General features: G+C 42.7%; 1 protein-coding gene across 6 annotated transcripts in view; it reads left to right on the plus strand.

The window, feature by feature from the left end:
• Positions 1 to 20,413, plus strand: part of GJA10 (gap junction protein alpha 10) — a 37,980-nt gene that overhangs the window by 6,158 nt on the left and 11,409 nt on the right. For 2 of the 6 annotated variants that reach the window (XM_054491140.2, XM_054491142.1), the window contains 2 exons: positions 3,281 to 3,521; positions 3,994 to 5,449. In XM_054491140.2, coding sequence (XP_054347115.1) covers positions 4,010 to 5,449 — 1,440 coding nt within the window. In that variant the 5' untranslated portion in view covers positions 3,281 to 3,521; positions 3,994 to 4,009. Of the gene's footprint in view, positions 1 to 3,280; positions 3,522 to 3,993; positions 5,642 to 20,413 lie in introns of those variants that run through there. The other 4 variants (XM_054491143.2, XM_054491139.1, XM_054491141.1 and 1 more) reach the window with 4 other exon arrangements.

The following is a 20,413-nucleotide window of genomic DNA, read 5'->3' on the forward strand; positions in this document are numbered from 1 at the left end:
CTCACATACACATGCATACATATACATGTACATTTATAGAGCTTTATTTTACTGAGTGATTTACAATTCCACACTGAATCTTTGGATTAATTTGGGGAGAATTGACATCTTTACCTATATTGCAATTTTCAGTCCCTGAGCATGGTATATCACCATTAAATTAAATTAATTTATATAGTGGTGTGTGTGTGTGTGTGTGTGTGTGTGTGTGTGTATTTGGCATTGTCAACTATTCCCCTTCTTGAAACTCTGGCTTTGGGCTTTGGTTTCAGAGACAACACCCTCATGATTTTCCTCCTGTCTCTCCTGGCCATTTGTCACATTTATTTGTAGACTCTTTTGTGGGGAAAAGAAAGAGATCAGATTGTTACTGTGTCTGTGTAGAAAGAAGTAGACATAAGAGACTCCATTTTGTTCTGTACTAAGAAAAATTCTTCTGCCTTGAGATGCTGTTAATCTGTAACCCTACCCCCAACCCTGTGCTCCCTAAAACATGTGCTGTGTCAAGTCAGGGTTAAATGGATTAAGGGCTGTGCAGGGTGTGCTTTGTTAAACAAATGCTTGAAGGCAGCATGCTTGTTAAGAGTCATCACCACTCCCTAATCTCAAGTACCGAGAGACACAAAACACTTTGGAAGGCTGCAGGGACCTCTGCCTAGGAAAGCTAGGTATTGTCCAAGGTTTCTCCCCATGTGATAGTCTGAAATATGGCCTCGTGGGAAGGGAAAGACCTGACCGTCCCCCAGCCCGACACCCGTAAAGGGTCTGTGCTGAGGAGGATTAGTAAAAGAGGAAGGAACGCCTCTTTGCAGTTGAGATAAGAGGAAGGCTTCTGTCTCCTGCTCGTCCCTGGGCAATGGAATGTCTTGGTGTAAAGCCGATTGTATCTATTGAGATAGGGGAAAACCGCCTTAAGGCTGGAGGTGGGACATGCTGGCAGCAATACTACTCTTTAAGGTATTAAGGTGTTTATGTATATGCACATCAAAAGCACAGCACTTTTTTCTTTACCTTGTTTATGATGCAGAGACATTTGTTCACGTGTTTAGCTTCTGACCTTCTCTCCACTATTAACCTATTATCCTGCCATGCCCAATAATGATCAATAAATACTAAGGGAACTCAGAGGCCGGTGCCAGCGTGGATCCTCCGTATGCTGAACGCCGGTCCCCTGGGCCCCCTTTTTCTTTCTCTATACTTTGTCTCTGTGTCTCTTTCTTTTCCAAGTCTCTCGTTCCACCTAACAAGAAACACCCACAGGTGTGGAGGGGCAATCCACCCCTTCACTCTTTCTTCCTCTATGTTAGTCTCAGGGTTCTGTCATTGTCTCACTTTTTCTTTTTGTCTCTGAGTGATCTTCTCTACCTATTCAATGATAATTCATAAATGTTTATCTCCTGTTTGTACCATTTTTGTTGTTGTTGTTCTCTAGACCCAGATGCCTTCTAGACAGCTCCACCTTTGCCATTCAGTTTTGCTGGTAGAATCTGTATTTTCTTTTTCTTTCTTCTTTCTTTTTTTTTGAGGAAGGGTCTCACTCTGTCACCCAGGCTGGAGTGCAGTAGTGTTATTATGGCTCTCCGCAGCCTCAAACTCCTGGGCTCAAGTGATCCTCCCATGTCAGCCTCCCTAGTAGCTAGGACTATAGGCACTCACCATTGTGCCTGGCTAACTTTTTACATTTGTTTTTTGTAGAAACAGGGGCCTCACTATATTTCCCAGCCTGGTCTGCAACTCCTGGGCTCAAGCAGTCCTCCTGCCTCCACCTCCCAAAGTTGTGGGATTACAGGAGTGAGCCACCATGCCCAGCTAGAATCTGGATTTTTTTCTAATTATAATTTCTGGCACTAATGTGCTTAAAAAGCCTTCTACTTCAAGTTTACAAAACATATTCTTTTATAATTTATTTTAATACTTTTATGGCTTACTTTTTTACAATTAATATTATGTTCCATCTGGAATCAATTGTTGTGTTTGGAGACAAGATGGAAAAAAATCTAAGAATTCCAGGTTTTTCCCTCTTTTTTTGGTTGATATTCATTTTTGTATTATCAGTATTGATTCATTTTATAGGTTAGTGGGAGCCTTAGTGATCAAGTACTGTGAGGTCTGGGACCAAATATATTTTGTTATTGAATTCCTGGCATCTAGCACAATGCCTAAGCAATAGCAAGGTTTGATTTATTTTATTTTATTTTATTTATTTTTTTGAGACAGAGTCTTGCTCTATTGCCCAGGCTGGAGTACAGCGGCGTGACCTTGGCTCAGTGTAACCTCTGCCTCCCAGGTTCAAGCGATTCTCCTGCTTCAGCCTCCTGAGTAGCTGGGATTATAGGTGCACAGCACCACACCTGGCTAATTTTGGTATTTTTAGTATAGACGGGGTTTCACTATGTTGGCCAGGCTGTTTTCAATCTCCTGACCTGGTGATCCGCCAGCCTCAGCCTCCCAAATTGTTGGGATTATAGGCGTGAGCCACTGCGCCCAGCCAATAGCAAAATGTTAGCAAATATTACTGAATGAATGAATTATGGAAGGAGAGAATTGTTTCATTATATATATATTTTTTGAAACAGAGTTTCACTCTTTTGCCCAGGCTGAAGTGAAGTGGCGTGATCTCGGCTCACTGCAATCTCTGCCCCCTGGGATCAAGTGATTCTCCTGCCTCAGCCTCCCCTGCCTCAGCCTCCCGAGTAGCTGGGATTACAGGCACGTGCCACCACACCGGCTAATTTTTCTATTTTTAGTAGAGACGGGATTTCACCATGTTGGCCAGGCTGATCTCGACCTCCTGACCTCAGGTGATCCACCCACCTCAGCCTCCCAAAGTGCTAGGATTACAGACATGAGCCACCACGTCCAGCCTCATTATCTATTTTAACTTAATAATGCTTTCCTATTTTTCCTCTGTATCTTTCTTATCTGGAAGTCTTCCATATCTTAGAAAGCTTTAACCTGCTAAGTATTTTAACCTTATTGAACCTTGAAAAACGTTAGTTTTTCAGGATAAACCAAGTAACCTGTTCATGTCAGCTATACCTGGATTGTTTCCCAGATCCTAAGCTTGCTAGAGAAGCAGTTTATATTCACTTTTCTTTTAAGTTAGCAAAAATTCCATGAAAACATGATGTTCCAGATGTGGCTTAATGGATGTAATTATGTGTTATTGCTGGTATTGTTTCTGTGTCTGCCTAATCTTTACTGCTACCCTGATATGAGCCCGTTCCTGAGGGTTTACTTGACTGATTTGTATTTTCTTTACCTGTCCTTTGTCTTGCAGTGAAAGCCCTGGATAATATATCATGAGGATCTACTTTATTTTGCCTATTGGTGGTTATTTTGGTGATAGGGTCAAGGAACAGAATTTTAAAGTGAAAAGACAGTTCCATTGACTATTATATATTGACACCTTCTGTGTGCAACGACCAACATGCTTTAGAAAGAGTCTCTATCTGCAAGGGGTGTACCTTTCCAGGAAGGGGAACACAACCATCACAAAACTCATTTAGGCACAGTCCCAGGTGAATAATATTAATAATAGTGTTGTGAGGATTCAGGAAAGGGAAAAATAACTACAACTTGGGATGGGTAGGGAACACTTCCTGAGGAATTGAGACTCCTTTATGATCATGTCAGATGTATGGTAAGTAGAGTATCTCATGTGGATAGAAAAATGAATACAATTGTGCAATTAGAATGAATTGTACAAATATGGAGACCTATTTGTATACTAGAATAACAAGTAGCTTTGTGGAGGAGAGTAAAAGAGAATAGGAAGAAGTAAACTGCTGAAATTGTGAGGGGTCTTTAGTGTTTTTTCAAAAATTAATATCTTCAGAAATGTCCTATTATAAGCATGGGCTATAAATATTAGGGCTGGAAGATCCTTCATAGTTTTGCTGACATACAAAAGAATCTGCTGTATTTTTGAGCTTGTGTCTATATATTACCACCATGGGTGCTATTAACCTCAGTGTTTTCTGTATATTTCAGACATTAGTCTTTAACCATGGGGGACTGGAACTTATTGGGTGGCATCCTAGAGGAAGTTCACTCCCACTCAACCATAGTGGGGAAAATCTGGCTGACCATCCTCTTCATCTTCCGAATGCTGGTACTTCGTGTGGCTGCTGAGGATGTCTGGGATGATGAACAGTCAGCATTTGCCTGCAACACCCGGCAGCCAGGTTGCAACAATATCTGTTATGATGATGCATTCCCTATCTCTTTGATAAGGTTCTGGGTTTTACAGATCATCTTTGTGTCTTCTCCTTCTTTGGTCTATATGGGCCATGCACTTTATAGGCTCAGGGCCTTTGAGAAAGAGAGGCAGAGGAAAAAGTCACACCTTAGAGCCCAGATGGAGAATCCAGAGCTTGACTTGGAGGAGCAGCAAAGAATAGATAGGGAACTGAGGAGGTTAGAGGAGCAGAAGAGGATCCATAAAGTCCCTCTGAAAGGATGTCTGCTGCGTACTTATGTCTTACACATCTTGACCAGATCTGTGCTGGAAGTAGGATTCATGATAGGCCAATATATTCTCTATGGGTTTCAAATGCACCCCCTTTACAAATGCACTCAACCTCCTTGCCCCAATGCAGTGGATTGCTTTGTATCCAGGCCCACTGAGAAGACAATTTTCATGCTTTTTATGCACAGCATTGCAGCCATTTCCTTGTTACTCAATATACTGGAAATATTTCATCTGGGCATCAGAAAAATTATGAGGACACTTTATAAGAAATCCAGCAGTGAGGGCATTGAGGATGAAACAGGCCCTCCATTCCATTTGAAGAAATATTCGGTGGCCCAGCAGTGTATGATTTGCTCTTCCTTGCCTGAAAGAATCTCTCCACTTCAAGCTAACAATCAACAGCAAGTCATTCGAGTTACTGTGCCAAAGTCTAAAACCATGTGGCAAATCTCACAGCCAAGGCAACTTGAAGTAGACCCTTCCAATGGGAAAAAGGACTGGTCTGAGAAGGATCAGCATAGTGGACAGCTCCATGTTCACAGCCCATGTCCCTGGGCTGGCAGTGCTGGTAATCAGCACCTGGGACAGCAATCAGACCATTCCTCATTTGGCCTGCAGAATACAATGTCTCAGTCCTGGCTAGGTACAACTATGGCTCCTAGAAACTGTCCATCCTATGCAATAGGAACCTGGGAGCAGTCCCAGGACCCAGAACCCTCAGGTGAGCCTCTCACAGATCTTCATAGTCACTGCAGAGACAGTGAAGGCAGCATGAGAGAGAGTGGGGTCTGGATAGACAGATCTCGCCCAGGCAGTCGCAAGGCCAGCTTTCTGTCCAGATTGTTGTCTGAAAAGCAACATCTGCACAGTGACTCAGGAAGCTCTGGTTCTCGGAATAGCTCCTGCTTGGATTTGCCTCACTGGGAAAACAGCCCCTCACCTCTGCCTTCAGTCACTGGGCACAGAACATCAATGGTAAGACAGACAGCCCTACCGATCATGCAACTATCACAAGAGCTGTTCCATTCTGAATGCTTTCTTTTTCCTTTCTTCCTTCCTGGGGTGTGTATGTATGTTTGTGCTGACAGAGAGGCAGATGGAGAGGGAGATTATTTATGGAGAGATAAAATTATTCATTCGATACTTTTGGTTAAATTCAATTCATAAAATAGACTTAGAAAAAACTTATTATATCAATCATTCTTATAAGTGCTGGGCATATAAACAGATAAAATACAGTCTCTGACATCAAAGGACTCAGGATGTAGAAGGAAAATTTAGGCAGGTAAAATGTAAATATATCAAGTGTAAGGCGTCACGTTAGAGGGAATGAGTGAGCAAAGGAGGGAGTGGTCATATGGATGGGTCAGGAAAAGGTTCATAGTTGAAGTTACCTTGAACTGAATCTTGAAAGATGTGGCAAGTTTTTCCAAAACTGGAAGGACTGGGGCACATGAAAGAAGCTGTCCTGGTAGAGGGAGCAGTGCAGATAAAGCCTAAGAGTGAGACACAGCAGTGCTGTCTGAGGAGGTGTGTGTGGCTGGAACACAGGGTGGTAGGAGGGCGCAGAGGGAGGGAAGCCTGGAGAAGTGGGCATGGAGGCCCTGTAGGGAAGCCATAGAGAACTGATGGAGGATGTGCAGCAGAGGAGGGACTGGATCAGAGTTGCAGTTTAGAAAGTCCTTCTGTCACAGTGTGGAAAATGGTCCAGAGGAGGGATCATTTGTAACCTTGAGTTGCCCTCATCTCACTAAAAAAGGAGGGTATACTTCATTCTTTTAATACTTTTGACATTTCAAAGTCATATACAAATATTTGGTGATATATTTTACAAAGACAAGAATCAATATTGTATTGATTTTAATTTTGTTCTCTGAAAAACCACTGTGGGATTAAACATTTCTTACCCATTATAAACATGAAATGGATATTTACTGTGGATTCTTCTCAATTCTGGAACAAAGGATGACACTTGCTTACTCACTGCTCCCAATAGTCAACTGTTTCCATTGAAAAGAAAATTCCCCCAAGGTTGGTGGGAGAGCTTCTGAGTTGAGCTCACCTGCTTGTTTCTTCCTTTGTTCCATTTTTTGTGTTGATAATGACTGAATCCCTCTACCCTAGTTTTACATCTCATATGGGTTTAGATACTGATGTTACTGTACTACAGACATACCATGAGTGCAAATCAACCTACTTGGATTTTTACTAAAATACTTCTCTCAAACTGACATTCATTTCTTGTCAGTGACCAGCCATTTATTTAGGAGACTGTTTACGATCAATGTATGGGTGCTAAGAAACCTATGCCAAACGAGAGCAGGGTTCTTAACCCTTGCCATACATTACAGACATCTGGGAGGCTTAAAAGCCATCATGCCCGGGACCCATCCAATTCTAATTAAACCAGAATCTCTGTGGGTGGGATGCATGCATGAATATTTTTCAAACTCCCATGGTGAGTGCAATGTGCAGCCAGGGTTAAGAACCACTATTTTAGAATAACTTGGGACCAGGCGTGGTGGCTCATGCCTGTAATCCCAGTACTTTGGGAGGTCGAGGCAGGTGAATCACTTGAGCTCAAGACTTGAAGACCAGCCAGGGCAACATGATGAAACCCTGTTTCTCAAAAAAATGCAAAGATTAGCCAGGTGTGGTGACGCATGCCTGTAGTCCCAGCTACTTGGGAGGATCACTTGAGCCTGGAAGGTTGAGGCTGCAGTGAGCCATGATCATGCCACTGCACTCCAGCTTGGGCTACAGACTGAGACCCTGTCTCTAAAAAATAAAAATAAATAAATAAAATAGAATTATTTGGCCAGTGGCAGCTACTTCTTTTCTTAAAAATTTCCTTTCTTTCGGCCAAGTGTGGTGGCTTACGCCTGTAATCTCAGCACTTTGGGAGGCCAAGGTGGGTGGATCACCTGAGGTCGAGAGTTTGAGACCAGCCTGACCAACATGGAGAAACCCTGTCTCTACTAAAAATACAAAATTAGCCAGGTGTGGTGGTGCATGCCTGTAATCCCAGCTACTGGGGAGACTGAGGCAGGAGAATCGCTTGAACCCAGGAGGCAGTGGTTGCGGTGAGCCGAGATTGCACCATTGCACTCCAGCCTGGGCAACAAGAAAATTCTTTTCTTTTCTTTTCTTTTCTTTCTTTCTCTTTCCCTCCCTCCCTCCCTTCCTTCCTTCCTTCTTTCCTTCCTTCCTGTTAAGTGCAGTAGTAAGAAGGGGGGAAAGAGTAGAACAAGGAGTTCAATCTGTAACTGACTGAATGATCAGTTGGGATAACTCACTGCATTCAGACCATCCACTGCTTCTTATCTGCATTTGCAAAGTCAGCAATACAATTTTCATCATTTTCTTTTTCTTGTACCTTACATGTAAGAGAAGCCTTTTACTGGCAGACTGTTGAGGGAGATACGGCAGTTTTTAGGTGAGATAGATTTTCTTTTTTCTTTTTTTTTTTTTTTTGAGACGGAGTCTTGCTCTGTCGCCCAGACTGGAGTGCAGTGGCGCGATCTCGGCTCACTGCAAGCTCTGCCTCCCGGGTTCATACCATTCTCCTGCCTAAGCCTCCTGAGTAGCTGGGACTACAGGCACCCGCCACCATGCTCCGCTAAATGTTTTGTGTTTTTAGTAGAGATGGGGTTTCACGGTGTTAGCCAGGATGGTCTCCATCTGCTGACCTCGTGATCCGCCCACCTCGGCCTCCCAAAGTGCTGGGATTACAGGCGTGAGCCACCGTGCCCGGCCGAGATAGATTTTCTTAATCCTTCAGTTTATCTTTTGGGAGAGGCCAGCCAAGCTCGGAATCCTGGAGTGAAGATGATGAAACTGATGGGCTCTCTCTTTTCTTTTCTGTATGGACTATATTGTATTCATAAATATAAGTAGGAGTAAAAAATAATTTGCACTGAGAAAATGCATCACTAACCTTTTTTTTTTTTTTTTTTTCTGAGACGGAGTCTCATTCTGTCATCAGGCTGGAGTGCAGTGGCGTGATCTCAGCTCACTGCAACCTCCGCCTCCTGGGTTCAAGCAATTCTGCCTCAGCCTTCCAAGTAGCTGGGACTACAGGCACGCACCACCATGCCCAGCTAATTTTTGTATTTTTAGTAGAGACAGGGTTTCGCCATATTGGCCAGGATGGTCTCGATCTCTTGACCTTGTGATCCGCCCGCCTTGGCCTCCCAAAGTGCTGGGATTACAGGTGTGAGCCACCGCGCCTGGCCACTAACCTTTTATAAATACAAGCCATGAACATCTAATCAGGCCTGTTTTACTCTTTGGATGTTACAGCGTTTTTTTTTTTCCAATTCAACGTTTTCCCCTATATTTTCCATACCTTAGGAACAATATAAACAGAAACCTCCACAATACACAACATCCAATCCTATTGTCAAATTAGAGACATAATGGGATTTGACACCCTTATTTCCTGACTTAGATACAAGGACAGGAGAGAAAAGGAAATAGTAGATAACAACAGAGGGAGCCAGGTGGGATGGCGCCACTCAAGGCTGCTGAGAGCCATGGAGTCACTGTACAGAGGGTTATCAAGTTTATTTTTTAGAGCAGTTCACAGTGAAGTTGAATGGAAAATACAGAGAGTGGTCATATACCCACTGTTCCCCTACATGTGGGAACCTCCCCAACTATTGACATCCTATTATCAGAGTGGTACGTTTGCTACAACTGATGAACCTACACTGACACATCATTATAACCCAAAGCCCATATTTACATTAGGATTCACCCTTGGTGTGGTACATTCTATGGGTCTGGACAAATGTACAATTACATGGATTTACCAGTATAGTATCATACAGAGGAGTTTCACTGTCTTAAAAACCCATTGTGCTTCCCCTATTCATCCCTTCCTCCCTCAAGCCCTGGCAACCACTGATCTTTTACTGAATCTAACGCCTTGCCTTTTCCAGAATGTCATATAGTTGGATCATACAATATGTAGTTTTTTCACATTGGCCTCTTATGCTTAGCAATATGCATTTAGATTTCCTCCATGTCTTTCCATGGCTTGATAGCTCATTTCTTTTTATCACTGAATAATATTCTTTTATCTGGATGTTCCACAGTTTATTTACCCATTTACCTTCTGAAGGACATCTTGGTTGCTTCCAAGTTTTGGCAATTATGAATATAGCTGCTATGAACATCCATGTGCAGGTTTTTATATGAATGTGATTTTCAGTTAATGTGGGTAAATACCAAAGAGCGTAATTGCTGGATCATATGGTAAGAGTAAGCTTTGTTTCATAAAAAACTGCCAAACTGTCTTCCGAAGTTGCTGTACCATTTTTTTATTCCCACCAGCAATGAATGAGAGTTCCTGTTGTTTCATACTCTTGCTATTGTTATTGTTTTGGATTTTGGCCATTTAATAGGTGTGTAGTGGTATCTTGTTTCAAACTCCTGACCTCAAGTGAACCGCCCACCTTGGCCTCCCAAAGTGCTGGGATTACAGGCATGAGCCACTGCGCCCAGCTAGTATATTGTTTTAATTTGCAATTCCCTAATGACCTATGTTGTTGAACATATTTCCTATGCTTACTTGCCATCTATATCTTCCTTGGTAAGTTATCTTATTGTTGAGTTTTAAGTATTCTTTGTGTGTGTATGTGTGTGTGTGTGTGTGTTTATGTATATATATAATATATATAAAAATATTTTATATATATATATATAATTTTTTTTGAGATGGAGTCTCGCTCTGTTGCCCCAGCCTGGAGTGCAATGGCACGGTCTTGGCTCATTGCAACCTCCGCCTCCCGGGTTCAAGCAATTCTCCTGCCTCAGCTTCCCGAGTAGCTGGGATTACAGGCGCCTGCCACCACGCTGGGCTAATTTTTGTGTTTTTAGTAGAGTCAGGATTTCACTATGCTGGCCAGGCTGGTCTCGAACTCCCGACCTCAGGAGATCCACCCGCCTCAAAGTGCTGGGATTACCGGTGTGAGCCACCGCGCCTGACTGGTAATATGTTTTTAATTTCACATTTTACTTATTCATTGCTGGTATATAGGAAAGTCATAGACTTTTGCACATTAGCCTTATACCTTGAAATCCAGGATATAAATACTATAAATACGCCAGGAGTATTTTCTGTCAACTTTTTCAGATTTTTCTTCTCTTTCTTTGATGAAAGCGAGATGGAGTCTCGCTTTATCACCCAGGCTAGAGTACAGTGGGGTGATCTCAGCTCACCGCAACCTCCGCCTCCCAGATTCTAAGCGATTCTCCTGCCCCAGCCTCCCAAGTAGCTGGGATTACAGGCACGCGCCACCAGGCCCTGCTAATTTTTGTATTTTTAGTAGAGACGGGGTTTCACCATGTTGGTCAGGCTGGTCTCGAACTCCTGACTTCAGGTGATCCACCCGTCTTGGCCTCCCAAAGTGCTAGGATTACAGGCGTGAGTCACTGCGCCAGGGCAGTTTTTTCAGATTTTTCTGTGTAGACAACCATAATTTCTGGGAACAAAGACAGTCGTTTCTTCCTTCCCAATCCGTATACCGTTTCTTTACTTTTTTGTCTTATCTCGTCTTGACTTGTCTTAGTGCATTATCTAGAACTTCCAGTACAATTTTGAAAAGCAGTTGTAAGAGGATATATCCTTCTCTTTGTTCCTGATTATAGAGAGAAAGATTCAAGTTTCTTCCCAGTACATATAATGTCAGCTATAGATTTTTTTGTAGAGGTTCTTTATCAAGTTGAGTAAGTTCCCCTTTTAGTTTTCTGAGAGTTTTTAATCACAATGGGTGTTGGATTTTGTCAAGTGCTTTTTCTGCATCTACTGATATGGGATGTGATTTTTCTTTGGTAGCCTGTTGACGTGACAGATTACATTAATTGATTTTGATTTTTTTTTTTTTTTTTTTTTTGAGACAGAATCTCACTTTGCCACCCTGGCTGGAGTGCAGAGGTGCAGTCTTGGCTCACTGCAGTCTCTGCCTCCCAGGCTCAAGTGATTCTCATGCCTCAGCCTCCCAGGTAGCTGGGATTACAGGCATGTGCCACCATGCCCAGCTAATTTTTGTATTTTTAGTAGAGATGGGATTTCACCACGCTGGCCAGACTGGTCTCGAATTCTTGGCCTCAAGTGATCCACCTGCCTCTGCCTCCCAAAGTGCTGGGATTACAGGCGTGGGCCACCACACCCAGCCTGATTTTTGAATGTTGAACCAGCATGGCATACCTGGGATAAATCTCACTTGGTCATGGTGTATAATTCTTTATTTTTATTGTTTATTTATTTATTTATTTATTTATTTTTTGAGACGGAGTCTCGCCGCGTCACGCCCAGGCTGGAGTGCAGTGGCAGCCATCTCGGCTCACTGCAAGCTCCGCCTCCCGGGTTCACGCCGTTCTCCTGCCTCAGCCTCCCGAGTAGCTGGGACCACAGGCGCCCGCCACCATGCCCGGCTAATTTTTTTGTATTTTTATTAGAGACGGGGTTTCACCATGTTAGCCAGGATGGTCTCGATCTCCTAATCTCGTGATCTGCCCGCCTCGGCCTCCCAAAGTGCTGGGATTACAGGCGTGAGCCACCGTGCCCGGCCCTTTTTTTTATTTTTTGGAGACAGGGTCTCACTCTGTTACCCAGGTTGGAGTGCAGTGGCATGATCTCAGGTCACTGCAGCCTCTGCCTCCTGGGCTCAAGTGGTCCTCCCACCTCCGTCTCCTGAGTAGCTGTGGCTACAGGCACACACCATCACACCCAACTAAGTTTTGCATTTTTTGGTAGAGACACGGTTTCACCATGTTGCCCAGGCTGGTCTTGAACTCCTTGGCTCAAGCGATCCACCTGCCTCAGCATCTCAAAGTGCTGGGATTGCAGATGTGAGCCACTATACTTAGCCTATAATTCTTTTTATACATTGTTGGATTTGATTTGATAATTTTTTTGAGGATTTTCACATTTATGTTCTTGAGAGATATTGGCCTGTAGTTTTCTTGCATGTCTTTGGTTTTGGTATTAGGGTAATGCTGGTCTCGTAGAATGAGTTAGGAAGTACTCTTTCTGCTTCTATCTTTTGGAAGAGATGATAGAGAATTGATACAATTTTTTTCATAAGTGTCTGTTAGATTCACCGTTGAACACATTTGGGCCTAGGGTTTTGGAAGGTTGATAATTATTGATTCAGTTTCTTTAATAGATATAAGCCTATTCATATGGTCTATCTCTTCTTGTGTGAGTTTTGGCAGATTGTGTCTTTTCTAGGAATTGGTACATTCTAGGTTATCAAATCTGTGGGTATAGAGTTGTTCATAATATTCCTTTATTATTCTTTTAATGTTGGTGGGATCTGTACTGATGTTCTCTCTTTCATTTGTGATACTAGTAACTTGTTTCTTCTCTCTTTTTTTCTTAGTTAACCTGTCTATTAGGCTGTTTTTGGATTGCTATAAAGAAATACCTGAGACTGAGTAATTTATAAAGAAAAGAGGTTTAATTGGCTCAGGGTTCTGCAGGCTTTATAGGAAGCATGGTGCTGACATCTGCTCGGTTGCTAGGGAGGCCTCAGGAAGCTTATAATCATGGTGGAAGGGAAGGGGGAGCAGGCATGTCACATGGTGAAAGCAGGAGCGAGGGAGTGAGAGGGGAGGTGCCACACACTTTTAAACGACCAGATCTCATGGGAACCCAGAGTGAGAGCTCACTTATTACCAAGGGGATGGCCCAAGCCATTCTTGAGGGATCTGCCCCCATGATCTAAACACCTCCTACCAGGCCCTGCCTCCAATACTGGGGATTACAATTTGGGGAGGGACAAATATGCAAATGATATTAGCCTGGCTAGAGACTTACACACTTTAGTGATGTTTTCAAAGAGGTAGATTTTGGTTTTGTTGATGTTCCCTATTAATTTCCTATTTCAATTTCATTCATCTCTGCTCTAATTTTCATTATTGCTTCGTTTCTTCTTCCCTTGGATTTAATTATTTTTTTAGTTTCCTAAAAGTAGATAATTGATTTTAGATCTTTCTTCTTTTTTTTTCTTTTTGTTTTTTTTTGAGACGGAGTTTCGCTTTGTTGCCCAGGCTGGAGTGCAATGGCACGATCTCGGCTCACTGCAGCCTCTGCCTCCTGGGTTCAAGTGATTTTCCTGTCTCAGCCTCCCTGATAGCTGGGATTACAGGTTCTCACCACCACACCTAGCTAATTTTTGTATTTTTAGTAGAGATGGTGTTTCACCTTGTTGGTCAGGCTGGTCTTGAACTCCTGACCTCAGGTGATCCTCCTGCCTCTGCCTCCCAAAGTGCTGGGATTACAGGCATGAGCCACCATGCCCAGCCTAGATCTTTCTTCTTTTCTAATTATACATTCAATGCTATAAATTTCTCCCTAAGCACTGCTTTTGCTGTATCTCACAAATTTTGATAAGTTGTGTTATCATTTTTATTTAGTTGAAAATATGTTTTTTTCCAAGATTTCCTCCTTGACCTATGTGTTATTTATAAATGTATGGTTTAATCTCCAAGTATTTTAGAATTTTCCAGCTATCTTTCTTTTTTCTTTTTTTTTAAGAGACATGGTCTCTCGCTTGTCACCTAGCTCACTGCAGCCTCAAACTTCTGGGCTCAACTCATCCTCTTACCTCAGCCTTCTCGGTAGCTGGGACTATGGGTGTGCACCACCATGCTTGGCTTATTTTTAATTTTTTTTGTAGAGCTGGGATGTCACTTTGTAGCGCAGGCTGGTATTGAACTCCTGGCTTAAAGCAACCCTCCGGCCTTGGCCTCCCAAAGTGCTGGGATTACAGGTGTGAACCACTACACCTGGCCCCAGCTGTTTTTAATTTCTAGTTTAACTCCATTGTGATCTGAAAACAGACATTGTATGATTTCTATTTTTAAAAACTTAAAAGAGAGAAGCCACAACCTAGAATGTGGTCTATCGTGGTAAGTGTTTCATGTGAGCTTGAGAAGAATGTGTATTCTGTTGTTACTAGATGAAGTAGCCAATAGACGTCAATTTTTTTCTTTGTTAATTTTTTTTTTTTTTTTTTTTTTTTTTGAGATGGAGTCTCACTTTCTCGCCCAGGCTGGAGTGCAGTGGCGTGATCTCGGCTCACTGCAAGCTTTGCCTCTCGGGTTCACGCCATTCTCTTGCCTCAGCCTCCCGAGTAGCTGGGACTACAGGCGCACGCTGCCACGCCTGGCTAATTTTTTTGTATTTTCAGTAGAGGCAGGGTTTCACCGTGTTAGCTAGGATGGTCTCGGCTTCCTGACCTTGTGATCCACCCGCCTCGGCCTCCCAAAGTGCTGGGATTACAGGCATGAGCCACTGAGCTCGGCCTTAATTTGTTAATAAATTATTTTACATTTTATAGAGATGGGGTCTCACTATGATGACCAAATTGGTCTTAAACTTTTGGCCTCAAGCAATCCTCCCATCAGCCTTAGATGTCAATTATATCCAGTTAATTGATGGTGCTGTTGAGTTCAACTATGTCCTTTTGGCTTTTCTGTCTGCTGGATCTGTCCATTTCTGATAGAATGAAGCTAGGGTCTCCAACTATAATAGTGGATTCATTTATTTCTCCTTGCAGTTCTAGCAGTTTTTGCCTCACATATTCTGATCTTCTGTTGTTAGGTACATACACATTAAGGATTGTTTTTTCTCAGAGTATTCACCCCTTTATCATTTGCATTGCCCCTCTTTATCCCTGATAACTTTCCTGAAGTCTTCTCTGTCTGAAATTAATATAGCTACTCCTGCCTTCTTTTGATTAGTGTGAGCATCATATATCTTTCTTCATTTCTTTACTTTTACTTTATATATACCTTTATATTTAAAGTTGGTTTCTTATAGATAACATATAATGCATCTTGTTTTTACTTTTTTTTTTTAGAGACAGGGTCTCACTCTGTTGCCTGCCTGGAGTGCAGTGGCACGATCATGGCTCACAGCAGTTTTGACCTCCTGGGCTCAAGCGATCCTCCCACCTCAGCCTCTTGAGTAGCTAGGACTACAGGTGCACATTGCCACGCTCAGCTAATTTTTTTTTTTTTTTGAGACAGAGTCTCACTCTTGTCGCCCAGGCTGGAGTGCAATGGCGTGATCTTGGCTAACTGCAACCTGTGCCTCCTGGTTCAAGCGATTCTCCTGCCTCAGCCTCTCGTGTAGCTGGGATTGTAGGCGCCACCACACCTGGCTAATTTTTGTATTTTTAGTAGAGACGGGGTTTCACCATGTTGGCCGACTGTTCTCAAACTCCTGACCTTAGGTGATCCGCCCGCCTCTGCTCCCAAAGTGCTGGGATTATAGGTGTGAGCCACCGCTTCTGGCACAGCTAATTTTTAATTTTTTTTTGTAGAGATGGGTTATCATTATGTTTCCCAGTCTAGTCTTGAACTCTTGGGCTCAAATGAGCCTCCCTCCTTGGCCTTCCCAAAGTGCTGGGATTACATGTGTGAACCATCATGCCCCATCTGTGTCTTGTGTTTTGATCCACTCTGACAATCTCTGTATTTTGTGTATTTAGATGACTGGCATGAAAAATGGTTATTGATATAATGGCATTAATATTTAGTATATTTATTACTATTTTCCATTTGTTGCCCTTGTTCTTTGCTCCTATTTTTGTCATGCACACCTTTTCTGCCTTTTGTGGTTTTAATTGAGCACTCTATATGATTTCATTTTCTCTCTTTTCCTTTTTTTTTTTTTTTTTTTTTGAGATGGAGTCTTGTTCTCTCACCCAGGCTGGAGTGCAGGTGCAGTGGTGTAATCTTGGCTCACTACAACCTCCACCTCCCAGTTCAAGTGATTCTCCTGCCTCAGCCTCCCGAGTAACTGGGATTACAGGTGTGCACCACCACACCTGGCTAATTTTTCTATTTTTAGTAGAGATGGGGTTTCACCATGTTGGCCAGGCTGGTCTCGAACTCCTGACCTCAGGTGATCCACCTGCCTCAGCCTCCCAAAGTGCTGGGATTACAGGCATGAGCCACCATGCCTGGCACCATTTTCTCTCCTTTCTTTCTTTCTTTTTTTGTTTTTTTTGAGACAAAGTCTGTCTCTCTCCCCCAGGCTGGAGTGCAGTGGCACGATCTCGGCCCACTGCAACCTCCGCCTCCCAGGTTCATTTGATTCTCCTGACTCAGCGTCCTGAGTAGCTGGGATTACAGGCACGCACCACCAAACCTGGCTAATTTTTGTATTTTTAGTAGAGACGGGGTTTCACCATTTTGGTCAGGTTGGTCTCGAACTCCTGACCTCATGATCTGCCCACCTCAGCCTCCCAAAGGGTTGGGATTACAGGCGTGAGCCACTGAGCCTGGCCTTTCTCTCCTTTCTTAATGTATTAATTATACTTCCTTTAAAACTTTTTTTGTTGGTTGTCCTAGAGTTTGCAATATGCATTTACAAAGAATCCAAGTTCACTTTCAGATAACACTTTGCCACTTTATGGTAGTATAACTACCATTTAATAAAAAAATTCCTAATGCCTCCCTCCTGTCCTTATACTATTGCTGTCATTCATTTCATACATACATAAACATATAAACATATGTATGTGTGTCTGTACATTATTCTTAAGAATACGAAAGATACAAGTTCTTATTTTACCTTCTCTTATTTCCTATCGAATGTTTTCCCTTTCTTTATGTAGATCTGAGTTTCTGACCTATATCATTTTTTTTCTCTCTGAAGGACTCTTTTTTAACATTTCTTACAAGGCAGGGCTACTGGCCACACATTCCTACAATTCTTATTTGGCCAAGAAAGTCTTTACCTCTCCTTCACTTTTTTTTGTTTGTTTGTTTTCTGAGACAGAGTCTCGCTCTGTTGCCCAGGCTGGAATGCAGTGGTGTGATCTCAGCTCATTGCAACCTCCACCTCTTGGGTTCAAATGAATTCTCCTGCCTCAGCTTCCCAAGTAGTTGGGATCATAGGTGTGTGCCACCATACCTGGCTAATTTCTGTATTTTTAATAGAGATGGGGTTTCACCAAGTTGGCCAGGTTGGTTTTGAACTCTTGACTTCAAGCGATTCACCTGCCTTGGCCTTGCAAAGTGCTGGGATTACAGGCCACTGCGCCTGGCCTTCTCCTTCACTTTGAAGGATAATTCTCAGGGTAGAGAATTCTAGATTGGTGGTGTGGTGTTTTCCTCTCAATGCTTTAACTATTTCATTCTCCTGTCTTCTTGCTTGTATCGTTTATGAGAAGTTAAATATAATTCTTATCTTTGCTCCTCTGTAGGGAAAGTGTTTTTTTTCTCTCTGTCTTCTTTCAAGATTTTTTTCCTTTTTGATTTTCTGAAGTTTGAATATGATAAGCCTAGAAGTAGTTTTTTTTTGGCATATATCCCATTTGGTGTTTTCTGGACTTCCTGGATGTGTGGTTTGGTGTCTGACATCAGATTTGGGAGCTTATTAGTATTACAGCTTCAAATATTTCTTGTCTTCCTTTCTCTGTTTCTTCTCCTTCTGGTTTATATGTTATACCTGTTGTAATTGTCCCACAGTTCTTGGGTATTCTGTTCTATTTTGTTTTTGTTGGTTTTAGTATTTTTTAATCTTTGTTTTTCAGTCCTGGAAGTTTCTATTTTTATATCCTCAAGCTCAGAGATTCTTTTCTCAGCCATGTCCAGTCTACTAATGAGCCCATCAAAGGCATTCTTTATTTCCATTACAGTGTTTTTGATCTCTAGCACTTTTTTGTGATTCTTTCTTAGGCTTTTCATCTCCTAACTTACATTATCTACCTGTTCTTATATATCATCTACTTTTTCCATTAGAGCCCTTAGCATATTAATCATACTTTTAAATTCCTGGTGTGATAATTCCAACATTTGTGCCCAATCTGTCTCTGATTCTGATGCTCATTGGGTCTCTTCAAACTGTGTTTTTGCCCTTTAGTATGCTTTGCGCTTTTTTGTTGAAATGTGAATATTTTGTAGAGATGAAAAGAATGTGGGGCTGGGTGTGGTGGCTTACACCTGTAATGTCAGCACTTTGGGAGGCCAAGGCAAGTGGATCCCTTGAGCTCAGGAGCTCGAAAGCAGCTTGGGCAACATAGCAAAACCCTGTCTCTCTTTTTTTTTTTTTTTTCCCCTTGAGACAGGGTCTCACTCTGTCCCCCAGGCTGGAGTGCAGTGACACGGTCATGGCTTACTGCCACCTCGACCTCCCAGGCTCATGCAATTCTCCTACCTCAGCCTTCCAAGCAGTTGGGACTGTGCCACTGCACTCCAGCCTGGGGGACAGAGTGAGACCCTATCTCAAGAAAAAGAAAAGAGAGAAAAGACTCTGGTAAGTAGACCTTTAGTGGTGTGGTGGTAAGGTATGGGGGGAGGGGAAACATTCTATAGTCCGGTCTCAATCTTTTGCACCCTAGACTTCCTGATTTTGAATGCAGTGGTTTGTCCAGTAACCTCTCTTCTCTAACAAATCTAAGAAGAATTGCTGATTTTTTAGTTTGTTCAGATTTCTACTTGTTGCTAGGGCAGAGTGGTTACTTCTAAGCTCCTTACATTTACAGACTGGATCCCTCTTATTTCATTTTTTTCTTTCTTCTTTGTTCTTTATGTTTCTAGGAATTATAAATAATGCCTTTGGCCACAGAGCTTTCCTAATTATGGTCACCTTTTCCCAAGCTTTTTACAGAGGTGACTGTCCACTTCACTCCCCAAATGATGGAAACACTTGGGAATTGAGGCTGCAGCTCTCAACTCCAAAGACCAGTGGCTGACACATGGTGCTTCTTGTAAACAGACGGATCTTTCATTAGAAATTAGTGTAAGGGGCTAGGTGCGGTGGCTCATGCCTGTAATCCCAGCACTTTGGGAGGCCAAGCTGGGAGGATGGCTTGAGGTCAGGAATTCAAGACCAGCCTTGGCAACACAGTGAGATCCTGTCTCTTAAAAAAAAAAAAAAGGAGAAGAGAAAAAAAGAAATTAGTGTAGCAAACAAAGGATAATAATCCTCTACTTTCAATAAATGAACTGTAAACCGCCTGTTATGTTGTATTAGGTTCAAGATGGCAGAATTTCTATTACTCAGCCAGATACATTCTGATTACAGCAGTTGACATTTCAGAGTGAAATGACTCCTGATAGAACCACAGTTGTTTGGCTGCTTGTGCTGTTTCTTACAGAGAATTGTCCTGTGAAAGGAATCCATTGTGTTTTAGAAGGTCAGAAAGCTATCTGATAGAGCCATGATTTTCTTTCCTTTTCTTTCCTGCATCCCTCCCTCCCTCCCCGCTTCCCTCCCTTCCTTCCTCCCTTCCTTCCTCCCTCCCTCCTTTTTCTCTCTTTTTTCTTTCCTTCTTTCATTCTTTCTCCTTCCTTCCTTCCTTCCTTCCATCCTTCCTTCCTTCCATCCTTCCTTCCTTCCTTCCTCCCCTTTTCTTCTTTCTTTCCTTCCTTCCTTCCTTCCTTCTTTCCTTCTTTCTCTTCCTTCTTTCTTTCTTTTTTGTAAAGCTCCCAGGTGATTTTTTTTTTTTTTGAGACGGAGCCTTCACTCTGTCACCCAGGCTGGAGTGCAGTGGCACGATCTCGGCTCACTGCAAGCTCCGCCTCCCAGGTTCACGCCATTCTCCTGCCTCAGCCTCCGGAGTAGCTGGGACTACAGGCGCCCGCCACCACGCCCGGCTAATTTTTTTTTGTATTTTTTAGTAGAGACGGGGTTTCGCCGTGTTAAGCCAGGATGGGCTCAATCTCCTTGAGCTCGTGATCCGCCCACCTCGGCCTCCCAAAGTGCTGGGATTACAGGCATGAGCCACCACTCCTGGCCTCTCCCAGGTGATTCTAATTTGCAGCCAGAGTTCAGAGCTGTGGCTGTAGAGGAAGGAGATTTTGGCATTAGGAAGAAAGTTGCCCTGTGAACTCTTCCAATCTTTTGGGATGTTAGGGAGATGAAGAATGTACTGAGAAGACTTGCTCCTAGAAACATAGAGAAACACTTTC

This window comes from Pongo pygmaeus, chromosome 5 (genome assembly GCF_028885625.2).
Source record: "Pongo pygmaeus isolate AG05252 chromosome 5, NHGRI_mPonPyg2-v2.0_pri, whole genome shotgun sequence".
NCBI lineage: Eukaryota > Metazoa > Chordata > Mammalia > Primates > Hominidae > Pongo > Pongo pygmaeus.